At 39.9% G+C, this 20,022-nt stretch overlaps 1 protein-coding gene across 1 annotated transcript; it reads left to right on the top strand.

The window, feature by feature from the left end:
• Positions 1–38: 38 nt before the first annotated feature.
• On the top strand, positions 39–19,227 carry DPH5 (diphthamide biosynthesis 5; the record flags this gene model as incomplete). Its single annotated transcript, XM_084211009.1, has 7 exons — positions 39–372; positions 3,382–3,506; positions 6,425–6,533; positions 15,858–15,978; positions 16,908–16,947; positions 18,019–18,122; positions 19,004–19,227. Exons 1-7 carry the CDS (start codon positions 238–240, stop codon positions 19,225–19,227), a joined length of 858 nt encoding a protein of 285 aa, XP_084067135.1. The 5' UTR covers positions 39–237.
• Between the last annotated feature and the right edge of the window lie 795 nt (positions 19,228–20,022).

Below are 20,022 nucleotides of genomic sequence, written 5' to 3'. Positions count from 1 at the left end.
GCGGCCCCTGCGCCCCAACGGCGGCGCGGGCAGCCGGGAGCCGGGCGAGAGGAGCCGGGAAATGGAGAGCTAGGGGCCGGGAAACGAGCGGCCGGGAGCCGGGAAAGGAGCAGCTGGGAGCCAGGCTGTCCCCGGACTGGAACCGGGTCCCAGCGAGCGGTGGGGCGTGCGGCGCCCCTGCTGAAGCCGCTTCCCTTTCCCTCGTGAGGCAGGTGGCAGCTGGCGCGCTCCCCGAGCATGCTGTACCTGGTGGGGCTGGGCCTGGGCGATGCCAAGGACATCACGGTGAAGGGGCTGGAGGCGGTGCGGCGCTGCCGCAGGGTGTACCTGGAGGCCTACACGTCCGTGCTCACCGTGGGCAAGGAAGCGCTGGTAGGTCCGCCACAGGGCCCGAGGCCTCTGGTGCCGCGGAGCCGGGGGTGTGCTGGGGCTGGTGGGCCCGTGGGAGAAACGAGCGGTGCCCGCTCTCGGGAGAAATGTGTACGTGACCTTCACATACCGTGTTTTCTCGGAGAAATTGTTCTGCTACCTTGCAAGGAGACTGCAGCAAAAATAAAGTGTTCCTACAACCGTTGGCATTAGTTTTCATCTCAAAACCTACCAATACGTGCAAACCCTGAGATACTGGAGGACTTGGTCAGAAAGTGTCTAATCTGTTTAAAAACAAAACCAAAAAAAGCCCTGCCCAAAAGTCATATACAAGAACACATGTTCTGAAGCCCTGCGCCTCTGTATCAGCCTGAGGTGTTAGGGCATGCCTGCTTGGAATAGCAATATTTAACTGTGTCACATTTCCTCGTGGGCCAAGCCGCCTCACCAGGTGGGATTCCCAGAACAGGCACAGTTCAGTCAGAGATGGGCTGTTGGACAACGTGGAGATAAAGTTTTTGTTAGTAAACACACCTCGTGGAAGACAAGGGTAGTAAAAATGTGCAAATTGTAACTCTGAGGAGGTCACAGATGGTCACAGAAAGATGAAGTTTAATGCAGAAATAATACAAAAAATAGCATAGCTGCCCACAGACCAGAGATCTTGCTTCTGAATAAGCTCATGCTGCCTTGGTGCTGTATGGCCATGATGTACCTGTATGCAGAGCTGCAGATACATAGAGCATGTGAGACCTATAGCTTGTAATCAGCATTACATGGTTTCCATATTCAAGGTAGGCTAGAATATTTGGAGCATCTCTAGTTTATCTGCAGTATGAAGATATGCTCTGTGGTTTATGTTTCTTTTCAGTACACTGAAGCAGTCTAAATTGTAGTCAGTCCATTCAAAACAAAATGTTCTTTGTGGTTGTTTGATAGTTGGAAAACTGCTAAATGGAAAGGATTACTTGGAGATTTTTACTTTTCAAAATGAGCATTTGCTATCAATAGAAAAATTAATGGATTCCTATCCATCTGAAAATAAAACACTTAACAGGAAAATGCTGACAAGTAAAAATGTTGTCTTACCTTAAACACCTGAGAGGGAATATAGGACTTAATAACCAAGTGTTTATAATACAGCCTGGTAAACATACAAGTGACAATGCTGAATAGTTTATTTACTAATCTGATGGTCATTCTTTCCTAAGCAGCATGAAAAGTTAGAGGAAAACTCTCAAGAAGTAAAGAGCAGATCTTTGCTTGCAGAGAGTTCCCAGAAATCCTTCTCTGTTGATGGTATTAAAATGAGGTCATAAAATTGAAATGACAAGATTTGCTTGTTTATTGGGATGGCCTAAAATGTATATTGAAAGTTATTTGATTTTGACCATCCAAATTGGTCCTAAGTTTAGCAAAAGAACTGTTTGGACCCAGTGACCTCCCAGTGAGTCTACATTTTACTTTTTATATATTCTCTACTTAGCATGCTTTGATTAGCATTGTGGAGCAGTCTCAAAGCATGCAAATAGATTCCCTTGGATGAAGCCAAACAGGAAGGTGTGTTCCTGGGACTGACCCAATCTGTTCTGGAGCGTGCATTTGCTCACAGTGTTGGGCCCAAGCCAGGCTGGTGCAGTGGCAGCCCACAGGAAGGGATCTGTGGTGTTATGGAGTGCTCTGCTTTACAGCCCAGCTCCCCTTGTCCTGATGTGCATCTGAGCTGATGAAAACCAGTGGGGTGTCAAAATTTGCTGCAGTTGGTTCAGTACAGATCTCAGCATTACTCCAGGGTGACTTTCAATGGTTCAGAATCACAGATGGAAGATTTGCTTACGCATTTATTTGGTCCCCTCTCTGTTGAATCTGTACAGATTGCAGGCTGTTTCACAAGGAAAATAATATCCTGATTTTATACAGTTAGGAAAACCTACTCAAAAATGGGCAGGAACTCATATTCAGGGAAGGGCATGTAGCCTGGTAGCAGAGGTCCCATACCTATTACTGTCACTATGGGATGGATTTTTTTATGGAAGCACCACTCCACTTCTATACAGGTGTTACAGTTCTCTCATCAATTCACTGTTCTTTGTGGGCAAAGAAGTCACAAAAGTCAGAGGAAAAACTTTCTGGGTGATAACTGACTTCAACGGTTTTATCAATTTATTAGTGTTTGTAATACCACACAAATTTGCTGATTACTACTTAGAACAAAAACACCTTGCTTGGTCTTTGCACTGGAAAAAAACTTTATTCATGTAAATATTGTGTAAAATGCATGGTGACACAACATGGCAGATGTTTTCAGTATGATCAGAAAACATGTTCTAGAACTAACTGAAGTTTCATTTACATGTGTGAAGTTGATTCTGGAAATAAAGGCATTTAAAATGTACAAAAAGACACAATGATTACTGAGCTGCTGAAGAAAAATAAAGGACAGGATCAAATACATGTTTACCTGTATACTTGGTAAAGTACTTCTTAAAGAGAACTCAAGATGAATGATTAATATGAAGCCATTCCTTAGATGTGGTTAGCTAAAATGTACTAAGGAAAAATCTGAGAGAGCAGGTTGTGGTGTAGGTAGTGTGGTATTTGTACCTGGTTTGGTGCCAGTACTGTAAGTAGCCTAAGAACTAGTCTCAGGCTGGGAAAGGGGATGCCTTACAACAGCAAGTTAATTTAACTTTGCCTGGAGTCCACCCAGGTACCTTCAGTGCAGGTGGGACTGAGCTGCTCAACTGACACAGAAACCATGGAACACCAAGTCAGTGTCAGAATAAAGTTCACATTCACTAATTTTTCTCAGCTCAGGAGCTGCTTTATGGAAAGTTCAGGTGCTCTTGCAAGCAGAGGTGAGGTTCTCCAAGACATGGGGCAGGCTGCTGGGGAGAATAATGAAGTTACCTATTCCAGTGTCCATTGGCTGTGTTCCTGAGTGAGCACCCAGAGACATACAAAAACCTTCCTAAGTGTCTTATTTTGATGTTTGTTAATTTCAATTTCTAGGAAGACTTTTATGGAAAAGAATTGATTTTGGCTGACCGAGAAATGGTGGAACAAGAAGCAGATAGCCTTTTAAAAGAAGCTGATGTTTGTGATGTTGCATTTCTTGTGGTTGGTGATCCTTTTGGGTAAGACAGAGCAACATTTTACTTATAGCTTCATCACTCTTTTTTTTTAATAGGAAGAAGCCAACTCTGTAACTGTAGTTATTTTTGAGGGAACTGATTTTCAGACCAGAAACACTTCTATGTCTGTATATTCCTTATTGTATTAAAAATATACAGTTGTCTACACATTATCTTGCTTTGGAGTTTCCTTGCCCAGATGTCTATTATAGAATGGAATGTGGACGCTCCAGAATGTATGAATCTTTCCTTCAGCAGATACTTACAATTTCATTTGTTATCATTTTATTCTCTGTGCTACCTTTTATAACAAATGCTTTGCCTCATGATTTGTCTGCTAACAGAAGAAATTCTATGCTATTACATAAATAAGAAATGTGCTGTTTTGGAAGAATATTCTTTTAGTTACTGTTTGCACTTATAAGCTGCAGCTTTTATAGTCAGTTGTTTTAGAATCAATACAGATTATTGGTTGTATAATCTGCTTTAATAAATCACTTATGTCATTATAAATGTCTTCTCCTGTTGGTTTATTAGGCCTTTTGTTTCCACTTTTATTCCTGCTGGAAAGTATAGGCTTTTTCTATGACCAGAAGGATCTCCTTCTGTCTCTTTGGTCAGGCATCATCAATCTGTAATGTCAAGCCATGCAGAAGAGTTTTTCATCTCCAGCTGGTGATGCAAGATTTATACCACGGTGTTAAGGGGCACAAGAAAAATGAAATCTGGGTACCTTATTTCTGAGAGAAAAAATGGAGTTTATGAAAAAAGGAGCAATGGGCACATTTGTCAAAAGCTGATAATTTATGTAAATACAGGTTGAAGGCAATTGGCAAGAGAATATTATATTAAACTAATTATGGGCAGATGACTCTGTATTTCAGAAATATTGATTCTACTTGCAGTCCATGTTTGCATTCAAACTAGAATTCGTGCAGAGTGTAGAGCCATGTTACCTGTACCCTTGTGCTCTGATCCAGTGACTGATACAAGTACACAAGATGAAAAAAGCAAATTACATGGATTGAAATGTAGCTGTTACTTGTAAGCAGTATTCTGATCTGCCTCAGTTATCATAAGTTTCAATGTCAAAATACTTCAGGTCTGGTTAACATACTATGTTATTGTTAAAAACGACCCTTTTTTTTGAAGGAGTTGCTTCTCTCTAAATGTTTATGTTCTTAGCTCTTAGTAGTACAATGGAAAGTCCACCACTCTAGGCTGGTGTTAACATCTATATTATTACTGCACTAACTATAAAACTTAACCTCGGTATCAGTGATAGAAAATACTGCTGTAGTTTTGGTTGTGGAGGGATGACTCCATGAAACGTTTCCTGGTATTAGCTGAGTGCCCATAAGGGCACTTCTGCCTTTAGCTACAGTCATTATAGACAGATCTGTTGGGAGAAAAAAATACTGGCTGGAGCAAATTTCAGTGAATAAAGCCAGCTGATGCCTTGGTTGGTATTAGCATAACCACAAAATCCTCCAGTGCTCCTTGTCCTTTATATGTGCAGGGAATAACACAAGGCTGTAAAACCAGTCTCCTCAGAGCAGACATTCTTAAATCCCCTTTGCTTCTGGAAGTCAGGAGCAATGTTTGTATAGTAACTAAAGTATTGGTTCAGATCACTTTACTGCCTTCTACTGGGTCTGGGAGCCTGTTTGTATAGGGGTGTCAGATTTCCCAAATTCTCATTCCTCATTTTTTTTCTGCCACTGAAATTGATTTCTTTTTTAAAATATTGATTTTTACAGCTTTGCCAGCTGCTGCCACATTTGTGTTCCAGTCTGAAGCACCTGATCTGCTGACTGGTTGCTAGTCAGACACACAGCACTGAAATTATCAGGCTAGAACCAGGGGAATTCTGTTAGGGTAACTGAACGAGGCTAGGGTGAAAGCAATTTTCCTAGTTCATTGTTCTGATGGCCATATGTTATTTCTTTCCTTCCTTCTTTGGAATGGCTACACAGAAGTGTGTGGTCTCATCTTGGGAATGAGATGTCTAAAGTCATTGATCAGGTCTGACAAATTTAGGCAAGAAGTAGGTGAATTTTCATTTTTCACATGCATATAAGCATACATACAAGCAAAATACGTATGTAAACAGTGTTGCAGTTCAAAGATTGGCTTAATCTGTATGTACTGACCATTTTAGAAAGGCTCTAATCTCAACTGCTTAACTACAAACCGAGTAATTCTTGCAGCAGTCAATCACTGCAATGTGTTTATTCAGCCTTTGACCTGGAGCTGAACTTAACTCTGTTTGAAACTTTAATATTCTTAACTCTTTCAGAATAAACTTTATCACTCATTTTTAGGCATTGTTAATTTGAGTAATCTGGATTAAACATTAGAAAAATTGATTTAGTCTAAGGATGTTTTTTCTAAGTAAACGTGCAGTTCACTTCTGTCTGTTCAGAGTTCTTGTCTGAGCATGGGGCTTTCCTGGTGCACACTGGTGCAGATGGGAGAGGGCCTGGCTGTGCAGCCAGTAACAAAATCCTGGAGTTTTGTGGAAGTTTGTACCAAACACAGTTGACCCTTACAGTTCAATGCACCTTCAACAGACACCTTCAGAAGACAAAGGATACATGGAACTTCCCTTTTCAAGTACTTGCCAAGGCTACTTTATAAAGTAACATTGTAATAGTGTTACAGTTCTAATGATGCCAGAAAGCTGCAAAGGGCTGTACCATACTAAGCATGCATGGCATTTTAGCTGGGGAAGATGACATGTGGAAGCCTTACTGGAGTTTTTATTTTCCTGTAACCTCTAGGATATTGTTGCCATTTTTCCGCCTCTACATTGTCCTTGTTGTGAAGGATTTAATTTTATTCCAAAACAAACTATAGTGATAGTAATACTTGGTAACACCATGTTTTCAATGTTTAATTCCTTCCTTTTCTTACCACAGGGCCACAACACACAGTGATTTAGTGCTACGTGCAGTAAAATTGGGGATTCCTTACAAGGTCATTCATAATGCTTCAATAATGAATGCAGTGGGCTGCTGTGGTTTACAGGTAAGATTTTTGTGTATGCATATATGTTGTTTTACAACTGCTAAGTTTAGAATTGGTGAGCTCTTCTACTGCTGTGGCAGTGCATGTTGCAATCCCATCTTTGAAGATCTGTACCAACTGTACACATAATCTTAGAATTTTTTAACACTTCCTTTTAGCATGCCACATGTCAGCAAAAGCCCCTTTTGATGAACTCATATGAAAATGAATAGTAACACTTCTGTTCTTTTCTGCTTTCTAACTTCCTTCTGCCCCAGGAGCCTTTGGTATTTAAAGTTATTTTACAGATGAAGCTTTGTTCATGTTGGCTTCCTTCTACTACTGATGGTAAAATCAGGAATCAGGTAATACCTGATAGCTTTATGCTTGAGTAAGGTTGTTATCCTGTAGAGAACTATGCTGATCTTGTCATATAAGAAGTACATGCACAAGCCTGTATATATGTCCAACTCAGATTATAATTCCAAGGTCCTGAGTATGATGCACTCTTTCTCTTATAAATTTGATCTGTCTTCACTTTCTGCCAATCTGATGAGGGAGGAGGGATTTGCTTAGCCAAGGACTAATAAAACAAATGACAGTTTTTGTGCACCTTGAATGGCTAAAGTAGAAAAGATCTAATGTTCCCCAAGAGAACATTTCCTTTTACACATATATAGGTTCATGAAAGATACTGTGGCAGTGTATAAATCATAACTAATCACATACAAAATAGATGAGGCTTCCCCCTCTTGTTTGCATTCATCACTTTAACATAGAACCTGCCTCTCAAGGTTCAGAATGGTTCCCTGTGTAGGGGACCTGAAACCAAGTTCCCACTTTACAAAAGACAAAAGCAAGGACAGGAGTGTAAATGTACTACAGACGAGTTGGGGGTTTGAACAATAACTTTCCATCACTGAAGGAGGAATTCCTTCCTAGCAGTACACAAAAGAATATACTTTTTTTTTTAATTTCAGCAAACTCTTGGTACATTCAAATTTCCACTGACTACCTCAAATACTCCAAACTCCATTCAAATAGTAATGCTGGCCAACAGCAGAAAATCTGTTGCAATGAGTTTGGGTTATCTTTCGTTTTGATTAGAAATCTGAGCACCCTGTTCAAATCCAAATTCAGTGACACCTGTCCCGTTAGCTAAAGGGAATGTTGCACAGCATTCACACTCTTTATAATTCTCTTGTGAGCACCTTCTTAGTGATACCTGCCTATTGCTGCAAGAGTTGGGCAAAATTATCTTTCAGAAAGGAAATAGGCTTCTTGGTGTCTAAAATCTACATGTAAAATAACAGCTGTCGCATCACTGCACTTAGCAGGGTGGGTAAAACAAGAGTTGTGGCTGGGGCTCACCCTTCCCCTTTTGGCTTGATGGTGGTGCAAAGTTTGCTTCTGCTGTCAGGTTGTTGACAAGTAGTTTCTACTACTTGCTCTTTTTTTTACTGTTCTCTTACGTTCATTAGGAAGGAAGATACAAGGCCCAAAGAGATTTTTAAGTTTTCTGAAGGTTTGCTTCCCCCACAGTTCAGCCAGGCATAGGAAGGAGCAGTATACAGCTTTTAGGTTAACTAAAACAGATGGCCAAAAACCTAACATGAGTATACTATAAACAGTGCATAAGGTTATTCACATATGCAGAGTTTTGGAGATTAGATTGCTATTTCCTTATCCCTTGCTGGAGGGAGCAGACCATAAAGGAAATGTGATGTTATTCACTCTGGCATTAGTCCCCTTTTCCATTCTGGCTTGGGAGGGGCTGCCTTCTCCTGAGTCCACATTCCTGTTGTCGTATAAGGCATTTTAGGAAATAGTGATTGCATTACCGGGCTGAATAGAACCAGCTGTACATTAAAGTCTTGATTACTCATTACTGGCATAAACAGCAAGTGAGGTGTATCTTACAAAAAAGTAGCCTTTGATTAACTAGAGTTGTGTTGGAAGTTTATCATTTTTTTCAAAAGCCTTTACGTTCCATGGCTGTCTCCTGCCATCAATTTAATTTTGGGGTTATTGTGTCTCAAATTTTAAAGTTCCTGTCAGGTATAGGAGGGATTCCTCTTTTGCTTCACCACAGAAAAGGCTTTGCTTTTTTTCTTGTTTTAATCTGATTGTGATACAAACTCTCTCTTTCTTAGCAGAGAAAAACAGGAAACACCTTTATATGCCGTTCAGAGAGCCATGTGCGTAGCGAGCTGTAACTGCTGATTAGGCTGTCAGTGAAATGCAGCTACAGCACAGTCTGGTCACAAAAGAATGTCTGGTCATCAGAGCAATGTTTCTGTGCAGCCAACAACATTCTGGTACTGTGCAGTTTTCCTGTACAGTGATTTAGGGAAGGTGGTACAGCATCAGTGATGGTTTGTTACCTTCATTCCATAGTTGTAGTTCTTGCCAAATAATAAAGAGTGGTGCATATCTATTTTCAAATACTTTTTTTTTATCTGTCCTCCTCATGTAACAGAATTAGTGAAGCTCTTTTGGAATACTGAAAAAACAAGTGGGGTTTTAATTTTGAAAATTAAACTTCTTGGAAGCTCTCACAGTCTGATAAGTTGTGCTGGTATAGTATAACTTAGCAAAGTGGTAGTCTGACTGTGCATAAGGCTCTGTGATTTGCTGTGCCTCTCTCTTTTACACTGTTTTTGCTGTGCATCACTGGAACAGATTCTTTCTTTCTAAGGCTGAAAAAGCTGTTTTCCCTTAAAAACAAATGAATACATTTATAGGAGAGAAGCCAAGAAACATGCTTCTAAGTCAGTGCCTCTTAGCATGTTCTCTGCAAGTTCACGTCCTTTGTCTGGAGTCTGCCACGCGAGTGTGTTTCTCACTCTGACTCCTGTTGTAGTGGGGAGCAACCACCAGTGAGGACAGTCAGGCACTTTGGTGTCTGCAGACACTGCCAGGGAAGCACAGGCTGTACCTGTGCCCACTCTGTTTTTCAGAATAGGGCTGATTGCTAAGGCTATTAGCCCTAGAATAAAGAGGCAGGAAAATGAGGATCTCTAATTTGCATATTTCTCCTTCATTTCTGATATGCATGACATCTGGGTTGGTTTGGGAAAGTGACTGGCCAGAGTGGTGCTCTCAGGACAGAATTCTCTCTGACCCAGTGCTGGTAATGTGTCCTTGGAGTAGAACTGCGCGTGGTCAAACACATCTGGAAGATTCTGCATTACGCTGGCCTGTGGTGCATATGAAGGAATGATGCAACTTGAAATGGCTTGAGATCATGGCATTAATATAAAGAAAGAAGATTGAGAACTGAAGTGCAAAGCTGGAGGCAAGTCACAGGATGCGATAAAAGGCTAAAATGAGATGCTCATTTCTGAATGGTGTTGCTTGTTCTGAAAGCATTTGGTTGGGTAGCTAGGAAAAACATGTTACAGCAAAGACCTGCCTTTCTTTTGAGATGTACCCACTTTCCAGCTGAATAGCTTCAGAACAAACATCTGCATGTGCCCTTGTTTCTTTCAGTGACGCAGCTCAGGTTTTTTGTTTGCAGTCCATTTAATTCTTGTAAGACAATTACAGTAATAAAATAGAAAATAGAAAATAGCCTTTTTGCTAGCAGCTGGTCACTTGTAAAACCATGACACACTCAAATGCAAAAGCAATGATTACTGTGTTATTTTTGAGTTTTTACTGAACAGGTGAGTACATTTCCAGTGTCAAAGATGAAGAAGCTGAAGGATGCTATCATAATTACTGTGCTCATAGTCAAATAGAAACCCTGTAGTAGCTGCAGGAGTGGAGCCTCTGAGTCCCACCCTGTCTGTGTGCCCTAATCTTAAAAACACTCTGCTCTAATGGGAGGGACTTTACACAAAATTACTGACTGTTAAACTGTTTTCCATCACTGTTTTTTTCAGTTACTAACAGCTTCTGAGCCTTTAAGAAGTTGGCATTTGTTTCTTAAGCCAATTAAAGGTTAAATCAGTGCTAGTCACACTATTTCATTATTCACAATTGCTGTCCAGCTTAGTGCTATTTGTCACCAGCAAACATGACCCAGAAATATCTATTTAATCAGGTTTGGGTTTTTTTTTCTTTTAGATATCTTCATTTCATATTAGTAGCCCAAGTCACCTTCAGGGCAGGAAGGAAACATTGCTTAATATTGACAGAAAGAATCTTAGAAGGTTTTTAAAGATAAGGTGACATTACCTTGGGGGGTGAATCCTCTCCTATGCAAGTTTGCTTTTTCAGTATTTTGATAGCTGAATTTTGTTCTGCTTGTGGAGTGGCTATTTCCTAAGCAGATCCAAGAGGCGGCCAAAGCAAAACGTGCTTGTCCCTTCAACTGATTTTATGTGATTTGTCTCAGCTGCCTTCTGAAGACTGCAATTATATGGAGTGGGTTTCCCTCAGCCAAATGGGTTTTCTTCACAGTTCCTTTCTCTCTGGATGTAGTAAGGGGACTGGAAGTTTTTGGGACTGCTAGGGCAATCTCTTAGCTTGCAGTACAGAAAGGAGTCAAAGCCACATATAGGTGAATGGTAAAACATTTCAGTTTCATTCGAAGGCTCTCATGAGAGGCATTTTAAGTTGCTAAAGGTGTGTGATACTAAATAAGGTCATGTAAAGGGGTAGAGCTAGGCTTGTGGTTGTTTCATATGGCCAATACCAAGCAAAAACAAAGATTGAGTGATTCTTGCTACCTCTTTGTTGATAATTGCACTACTTTTTAAGCTATCAAGCAACAATATATAACACAAAGAACAGCAGGAGCCCTTTACTTTGATGTGTGTGGTCTGAAGGGTTGTTAACTGGTTAGGGAGAATAAAGGGAAAAGCCTGACTCAGGTTCCTTATCTTTGAGGATGAACATTGCATAGCATCACAGGGCATCTCAGAACCCCTATGGCAAAGACAAAGAAAATATATCTTAGCTTTTCTGGGTAGGCTCATTGAGATCTATCAGGAAGAAACCTGGGATAATGCAAGGTGCTCTGCAGTCTCTAAATCCATTGAGGAATAGTCTTGGGATAAAAAGCCTCTTAGTTCCTACCAGTGGGTTGTGGTTAGGCTGAGAAGAGTGAATTTCCATAATTCACTTTGCTGTGAGAACTATCTGCAGTGTAACCTCTGACCAGAACATAGCTCTGTAGCATTTCAGCCCTATGAGGTCTCAGGTGTTTGGTTGTGTATGGTGGCAGGTCTGAAGAATGCAGTAACTCTTTTTTTTTGGGAAGAACCAGACATGTGACTAGTTCTGAAGCTATTTGAAATGTTAGGAAAGGAGATAAGTTCAAAAGTGAAAAATTGCTGTGTCACTGTTGAAGCTGATACAGCAATAATTCTGGGAAAGATGCTGTAAAAATAGATGTCTGTGTTTTGAAATGTTTACTTCTTGATTTCTCTGCAGCTGTTGGCCAACTGACCTTTAATATTATTTTGCATCTTCTCTCCTGCTTGCTTTAGTACTTTTTAGAGGGGATGATGGATCTTCCTTTTTTAATTTCCCTATTTAGTCTCAGCTTGTTCCGTCTTTTATGCCCTAAATTTTTGTGGTGATTGACCACACCATGATTTCAAGTGAGGACAATTGATCAGGACAGTTTCAGGTATCTGATATCAGATACCTGAAACTGGTCTTTAACGAAGTGGCTCAGCAGTTTCATTGAAATTCCACTTGCTTGGAGGCTTTGCAAGGTGAGATCATGGTACTTTCTCTTACAGTTCATTCTGGCCTCTCAATTTTCAATCAATTCTGCTTGTATAAACAAGAAGGAAAATAAGAAATAGCATTAATAGAAAGGTTAAAATACTAACAGAAAACAAACACCAAAAGTTGTCAATCATTCTTTCATATCATGTGTGTAAATAAAATAGGAAGTTATATCTTGTTCTGAGGTGATGTAACTGTGAGTTGAAGAACAGCTTTCTGCAGTATTTTGTGAGGCAGAAAACTCCAGCAGCGGGGCATTGCCTCATAGTAGAGTGCTGGCTTCCTTTGCTGACCTGAGCTATTATTGCATTGCAAAATTTGAGCGCACAGAGTTTTGCTTAAGCCAGTTACTGCATGGGGGGAGGGTGCGGAGAAAGGGATATTTCCAAAGACTGAGGTCTTTCAAAAGGACCTTTTGAAACTTTTCTGTGATGTTTTTGAGCATTGAGGAGAAGGTAAGAAGTTTGGTTTCCAAGCTGAAAACACGAAATATCTGTCCAACCATTTCGCTGCACCCCTTTGAAATTCTGGCACTTTTGTGCCTGAGCAGAATGTAGGCACTCTAACAAATCTGCTCATCAGTGAAAGTGTGATGCCTGAGGTGTTGGGGCTTGTACAGACCACACGTTGCTCACTCCTAAACCCCACATGCTTCATGTAGAATGCAGCACACACTGCTGTGTTGGCTGTGAAATTTCATTTGCTGCTCTCTCCCTTTAGAGCTGTGCCAGCCACTGTACAGCTGCACTGATCTCTGGAAATACACACAGCTCATCATCCTACCAAAATCCTGAACAGTCTCAAAGCATGGCAGTAATCCTTAGTTGTGTTGTAACACTCCATGGTTAACAAACGTGTCAGACAGCTCTATTTCAGTGAGAGGCGTGATTCCTGGAATTTTGGGACCTCTGCAGCCTTTTATGGTTGGTGGAAAGAATGCACTTTAATTTCAGTGGGTTTTGTATTTAGTGGACCTGCTGTCTTCTGTAACTCATGAATCCTTAGGATAGTACTGCAATTTTTGGCATTTACTGTTCTCTCTGCTGCAAGGCTTTTCTTGAAAGTCAGATACTTCATTCACAAGTTCAAAAGGTGAAAATTGGAGCAGAGCAGAGGAAATTAAATTAGGAACAAATTGAATTCTGCATGAGGTACAGGGAGAGCATTTAAAGTTCTCATACAGTCATGTCCTTCTTAATGCAGGCTTGCCCTGGTGAAGAGCAGTTCCTATGTTTGCTTAAATGTCACACATCTGCAGAGATCAAATACTGGATGAGAAAGAAATATTGCTTTGTGTCTGTAGAAGTGTTTATAAGGTAATTGGTTATAAGTATTCAAGCACAATAGAGGTGTTTCACTTACTACTTTAGTTTCTCAGCATTCAGATTGATGGTGTACCAGGGACTTCCCAAAGGAGTAATCCTCCCTCTGTAATTTAAAGTAAGAATATGTGCACATTAATCCTAGGATGTCTGTTCTTCACAAGTTTAGTTAGTAGAGGGGTATAAACTGCAAAAGCATTTCCAGGAGGTTAATAAAATATGTCCTACTCTATCTTATTGGTGTAGAAACTACTTCTCTACTTTCCAGCTGCTGAGAAATCAGGTGTATTTTTTTTGAGACTAAGTACAGTTTTCTGTGGTATCAATGCTTTATGAAGGTGTTCTGAAGGTATTTCTACTGAATAGACAGGCCATTTCTGACAAAAATATTTTACTCTTTTTTGACATCCAGGCTTCAGTATTAATGCAAAACCGTGTAAACAAAGGACAGATTAGGGAATGATTGGCAGGGAAAAGGATAATTTGCTTAACTTCTTGTTGGCAAAGAGGATGCAGAATTTTTGTAATGAGTAATGGAAAAGAGAATGATAACAATCAGAATTAGCACTGTATGGTGTAAAGTTGAATGTCCAACTCATTCTTAACATATGGCAGAGTGGTTTAGGAGTTCTGATTCCCAACAAAATACCTCACAGATAATATTTTTCCCATTTCTGCATATCCTTTCCTAAAGGGCAGAGGTGGAAGTTTTTCTTCCTTGGTTTATGAAAATGTCCAAGGGGCAAGGAAGATTTAAGGTTAATTGAGGCCCCTTTCTGTCCTGAGCAAGGACGGCTGCTTTGGGGAAGTGGCTGCAGGTGGTTTCAGGTGCTGATGGGGAGCACTTAGATTGGTATCAGACATTGCAGCACTTCTGGAAGATTGCAGGAATGCTACCAGGTACATTAAAGGTATCTTGTTCCCAGATGCTCTAACAGTGAAGGGGAGAAAGAGAAATTTCTTGTACTAATAGTTTTTCTACAGATTTGGTACGAAATGGGAATGAGTTCTAGGCAGCCACATGAAAAATAGGCAAAGCATAGTTTGATTTTTCTTTTCATTTTCTTGAACACAGCCTTGAAATAGCTAACATCAGGAAAGTTACATCAGGAGCAATTTATTTGGTTCAACCTGTATTTACTTTACTGGAAGAGCCTTTAGGTTGTGAAATGTACTCTGTGTGTTCTTGTCGTTGTGCTAGAATGAAATACTTAAAAGAGGAAATGTTTTCAGTTACTTCCAGGAATCTTTGAATAAATTTTATCAGCATGAATGGTTAAAATTTGAGCTTTTGAAAAGAAGCTCAAATAAGTTTAAAAATAAACATGTTTCTGCTGTGATTCAAGTTCTGCTCTACCAGCATAAAGGAGTTAAAGCCACAGCCTAATGCCACAGTAACAGAAGTGTGTGTAGGGGAATCCCCACATGGCACAGGGCTGCCAGAGCTGCTTCTATACAGGGTCCTCTGCCAAAGCACACACAGTGCCTTTGTCTCCTTTCATGGGCTTGGGAAAGCAGCTTTTCCTTCCAGGAGTACAGAGAAAGTGAAAAGGATAGTTCATGTAGCTGTTGTTTCTCTGGTGTGCTTGAGCAGACAGAATATTAGCAAGCTGTAAAATCCATCTGGGGTAGCTCCAGTCCAGAGCTAAATAGACCAAAATTGATGCATGGCATTGCCCTATTTCAGGGCAAAAACTACTTCCAAGCCAAATACTGCCTTAAGTTACATATGACTTTCCCTTTTGCATCACCAGAGATGATTGGCAAGACTATTGCTTCAAATGTCTTCACCAAGATGAGGGACTTACAGTAATAAATGTGTTAAGGCTGAGAATAGAATCAGTGAGTATGCTTGACATAGAATCTGCTTTCCATAGCAACATTCTTTCCATATGTGCATAAACAATGTTGTACCTCTCTGCTTCCTGCACAATCAGATCTTCATATCCACTATCTCCTTAGACTGTAACTCCTTTTGCCTGCTAGAGCTTCCATCCTCAGCAAAATGCCATTTAATTCAGTAGAATCAAAACATTAAATTACAGCATTATTCCAAGCTGTCTAACCTTAACCAAAGTAAGAAATAAAAAACCCTTAGCCAAAGTAAGAAATAACAAATAATAATTTTGGTGCTAATCTTACAAAGTTTTTGCTTTTTAAAGGACTTCAGAATTGAGTAACAATAGAAAGTAGAAATAGAAAGTTGCTAATTATGCATTGGAAAGGTGAATGCAGTAAAAACTTTACGGGTAGTTCATTACTTGGCCTTTAACATTATTGAATGCTCTTATTTTTTCTTATTGCTCATGTGTGTTACTGCATTTGCTCTGTTTTACAGTTGTACAATTTTGGAGAAACTGTTTCCATAGTGTTCTGGACAGATACATGGAAGCCAGAGAGCTTCTTTGACAAGATTGAGAAGAACAGACAGAATGGAATGCACACCCTCTGCTTACTTGGTGAGCAGCAGCCACTCTCCTGCCTTGTAGTTTATGTATTGAATGTTTACCCAACTGACTAGATCACCAGATAAGCAAATGTGGCATTAAAAAGGTTAGTGCTGATAAACTTCTAAACTGAAGGTGATTTCATGGATATAGAAGCAATTTGGTAAACTGGGCACTTACAATCTTGGAGTTTTGCATTTTAATCCCTTTCATCTGAGTCACTTTGGTTTAGAAGTTGATTATGTAACAAGGTATACTTATTCAAGGTTAAAAATGTATCTAGCTTTCTCTATGACAGTTTGGGGGGGAAGAGGAGTGTTTGAGTACAGGTAACATTTGGATTCCTCTAGGAAAGATTATGGTCAATTTGTTTCATAAAATTGCAGCTGTGAAGAGTCTTACCTACCTGACCCCTTCTCTATGTCAGTTTTGTCCAAATCCTTTTATTTTCCAATAAGAGAAGCTTGTTCTAAATTTTGATTGGGACGGGAAGGAAGTGCTAATGAAAGTCAGGTTCCTGCATGGCAGTGATGTAATCACTGTCGAGCAGTCAGACTGCTTTACATTCTGTGACATAATGTGTTCATCATTTAAGAGTAGTCCCAATTTAAGAGTAGTCTAGTGTGCTCAAATGTGCTAGTATTTAACTTTCTTATGGTAAATATGCCTATTTGTATATTTACCAGGATTTTTATTTGGCTGTGTTGCTCTGAAATCTGTGAAATTTGCCCTATTGTTGGGTAAAAACACATGCATAAAGTCACAGGATTTTGAGATTAACTAACAGATGAAACAGTAGAGTGTGATCCATATTCTAATAGCTAAATATAATAATGTAATAATATTAATAATATCTAAAATGTTGTTAAAGCTTCACCTACATAGAAAACTAAATCAGAAGCTTGTAGGAAAGTTGTGTTTTAATGTGTTTTGTTCTACAGATATTAAAGTGAAGGAGCAGTCTCTGGAGAATCTCATGAAGTGAGTCACCATTTTGAAAATACATAGAAACACATAGTGCCCCTACAAAGGGTTTTTTTTGTACAAGGAACAAAGGTTCTTTGCCCATAGTCTGATACTGAACTTACCTGCCTTCTTCTCTCCTGCTTCTTGGTGGCCACTGTCTTTTGTTTCTTACAAGGAGTGAAACTCATTTGTTCCTTGCAATAGGGCCTGGCTTTATTTACAGTAACTGAATGGAGTTGCAGCAGAACATGATCTTTTTGTAACTGGTCCTATGAGAAGCACTTAGTCAGAAAGGGATAGGCTTTCCTCTTGGTGAATGAAGTGTTATTTCTCTACTGTTCTGTCACCTCCTGAAACAGATTAATATCTGAAACAGTGTTCTAAGTTTATTCTTTGTACACTGGCTGGAACAGTGCAAAGTACAGAATACATAACACCCTTCTTAAAGAGTTAAATAAGAAATATACAGAAAATGCTCTTACGCTCGTTTAACTGTAGTCAAAAAGCTTTTGCCACATCTTACTCATCTCTGCAATCTGTATGTTTTCACAGTGGTGAATATAAATGGCTCCTCTGTGCATGCTGTAACTGGTCTAAATTAACATTTGTGAAGTCTCACAGTATCATTGAGGTTTGTTTATTCTGGAGCTTCAAAATAAAATCTGTTTGACTGAATCCACAGTTGGCAAAGAAAGCAGCATTTCATTTAAGAATATATTTCTAGTCTGTAATCATCTGTCTACAGGGCATTTAACAGAAAAGCAGTTGTATGCCCTTGGATTTAAGTCTAATACATCCTTCAAGAGTAGCTGCAAAACCTGCATCTTGCTTCTAGCAACTGAATTTGCTTTTAGGATCTAAATGATCTGGCAGCTGGAGCCCAGCTGTTTCACAGGTGTGGTGAGAGCAAAACAGATTTCTGTATTCTTTAAAAATTCCACTCTTGTCTAAAAGACCCAGCCTGAGAGACTGGGCCTGTTTAAGTTCAACCTGCAGGTCTAGATGTCTCTTGAAATAAGCTGCAAGATTGCTGGGGATAACAAAATAGGTTATATGTAAAATTTCTCTGCTTTTCCTTCCCTGCAGAGGAAGAAAGATTTATGAGCCACCACGTTACATGAGTGTGAATCAAGCTGCAGAACAGCTTCTTGCCATTATTCAAAACAGAAGACTCCAAGGAGAAAAGCCAGGTATGATTGGACTGCTTCTGTCTGCTACCACCCCTCTCCAGTGACACCTCTTGATGAGCCTCTGAACTCCACTCCCCTCCCCTGACTCCCAGAATTCTGCTCTGCAGCGGATTTGGGCTGCCTTAAATCCTAATCACGAGATGGATTTAGCCAAGCTTGAGCCCAGCACAGTTCAGTGAGCATCAATGAAGCTGCACTGGTGGCTCCTGGAGCTACAGTCAAAGCCTCAGTCTGGAAACCCTGCACTGTTTCTATCCATGTGGAACTGTGAGCTCTTTGAGCCATTAGAGTTGCAGGAGGCAGAAGGATTCTGAGCATTTTAGATCAGTCAAGCTTCAAAAAACAATCTCAGCTCTCTTTTGCTTAGACTGGTCACACTCTGCTCTATGTGAACACCAGCAGGAATCTCGGTTAACCCAAAGATGCAGAACTGTGATTTTCACCTTGATTTTTTAACACTAGTCAGGAGCAAACTGTGAAACGTTTATTGAGACCAAGGGTAAAAGCACAGGAGCTAACAAAGCTGATGCAGTTGTGTCACAGAATTTTTTTCTAACAAATTCATCTAGGTCTACTCCTCATTTAAAAAGCTTATTCCTTCAGTGCTGTTAAACTGAAAATCCCTTATTTTATCCTTTACACAGAATGAATCAGAAGCAGCAGTTTCCTCAAAGTGAACACAATTCCTGAATGAATTCTTCCTTATCAACATCCTTAAGTTTTATTTTCTTTGAAGAGCAAATTTCTTTCTAGGCCGCTCCAATAATTTAATAACTGGAGGTTTAAGAAAGCAGTGTTAAGGTTTAAGCATTTTGAGTACTTTTTCCCTTATTATAGGATCATTAGTCAATAAATTAAACATTTCATCTTCTTTCTTACAGAAATTACTGAAAACACAATTTGTGTTGGCCTCGCTCGTGTTGGTGCTCTGGATGAGAAGATTGCTTCAGGCACTCTACAGCAGATGTCCACTGTGGAATTGGGTGCTCCACTACATTCCTTAATTGTTACAGGCACTATGCATCCTCTGGAATTGGAAATGCTTAAACTGTTCTCTGTAGATAGTTCCAGTTTTGAAAATAATGCATGTCAACGGACTACTTAAATAAAAAACAGGCATTTGCATTTTTATTCCATCTTTAATTGCATAACAGCATAAAGATATTGCTGTGACTATTTAAGACTTGTTTAACTGTAGTTAGACTCGATATTGCTTCAGAGAACAACACTGCAGGAACATGGACCTGCTTTTACCTGAGGCTGCAAACTGCACCTGCTGGTATCAGCTTCTACCCTGCAGACACCTCCAGAAACTCCTAAGCCTTTGATTCAGATCACTGACATCCACACCAGTCTTGGGCTGCTGACTAGGATAAGAAGAATACCAGATATCTGTGTGGCATCACTTGCTGTAGTGCATTAACTAAACCTACTGCATACATTGTTGTAAGTGCATTAGATGTTAAATTTTGCCTTTCAACTTTGCAGAAACTTAGGAGTTCTCTTACCAATAGAAAACTTTAGTGTGTAAAACCTGTTAGGTCTGTGTCCATCTTTGCCTTGGGAGAATAAATACAGGCAGGTGAGAAAGCTCTAAACCAAAGAAAACCAAGAACTTTCCCTGGTGAAAGAGTGGGAGAAGCTGCACAGAATTTCTTAGTTCAGAAGACTGCAACTAAAAATCAAACTGGATTTCTTCATATGTTAATGCTAGCATTTATGAAGAGCTAGACACAACTGCAGCAACCACAATTAACCTCAAGCCAAGTCTCAGCAAACAGACTGCAAGACAGTCTTTAAAAACAGCTTGTAGATGATGGTGGTTGCTATTTCAACTATTCTTCACAGTTATGATGAAAACAAAGCAGACCTGTATGCATATTTTTTTTAAACTGAAGAT

The sequence above is a fragment of the Fringilla coelebs genome, assembly GCF_963513975.1.
Source record: "Fringilla coelebs genome assembly, chromosome: 9".
Lineage (NCBI taxonomy): Eukaryota > Metazoa > Chordata > Aves > Passeriformes > Fringillidae > Fringilla > Fringilla coelebs.
This window is presented reverse-complemented; position numbering and strand designations above follow the sequence as displayed.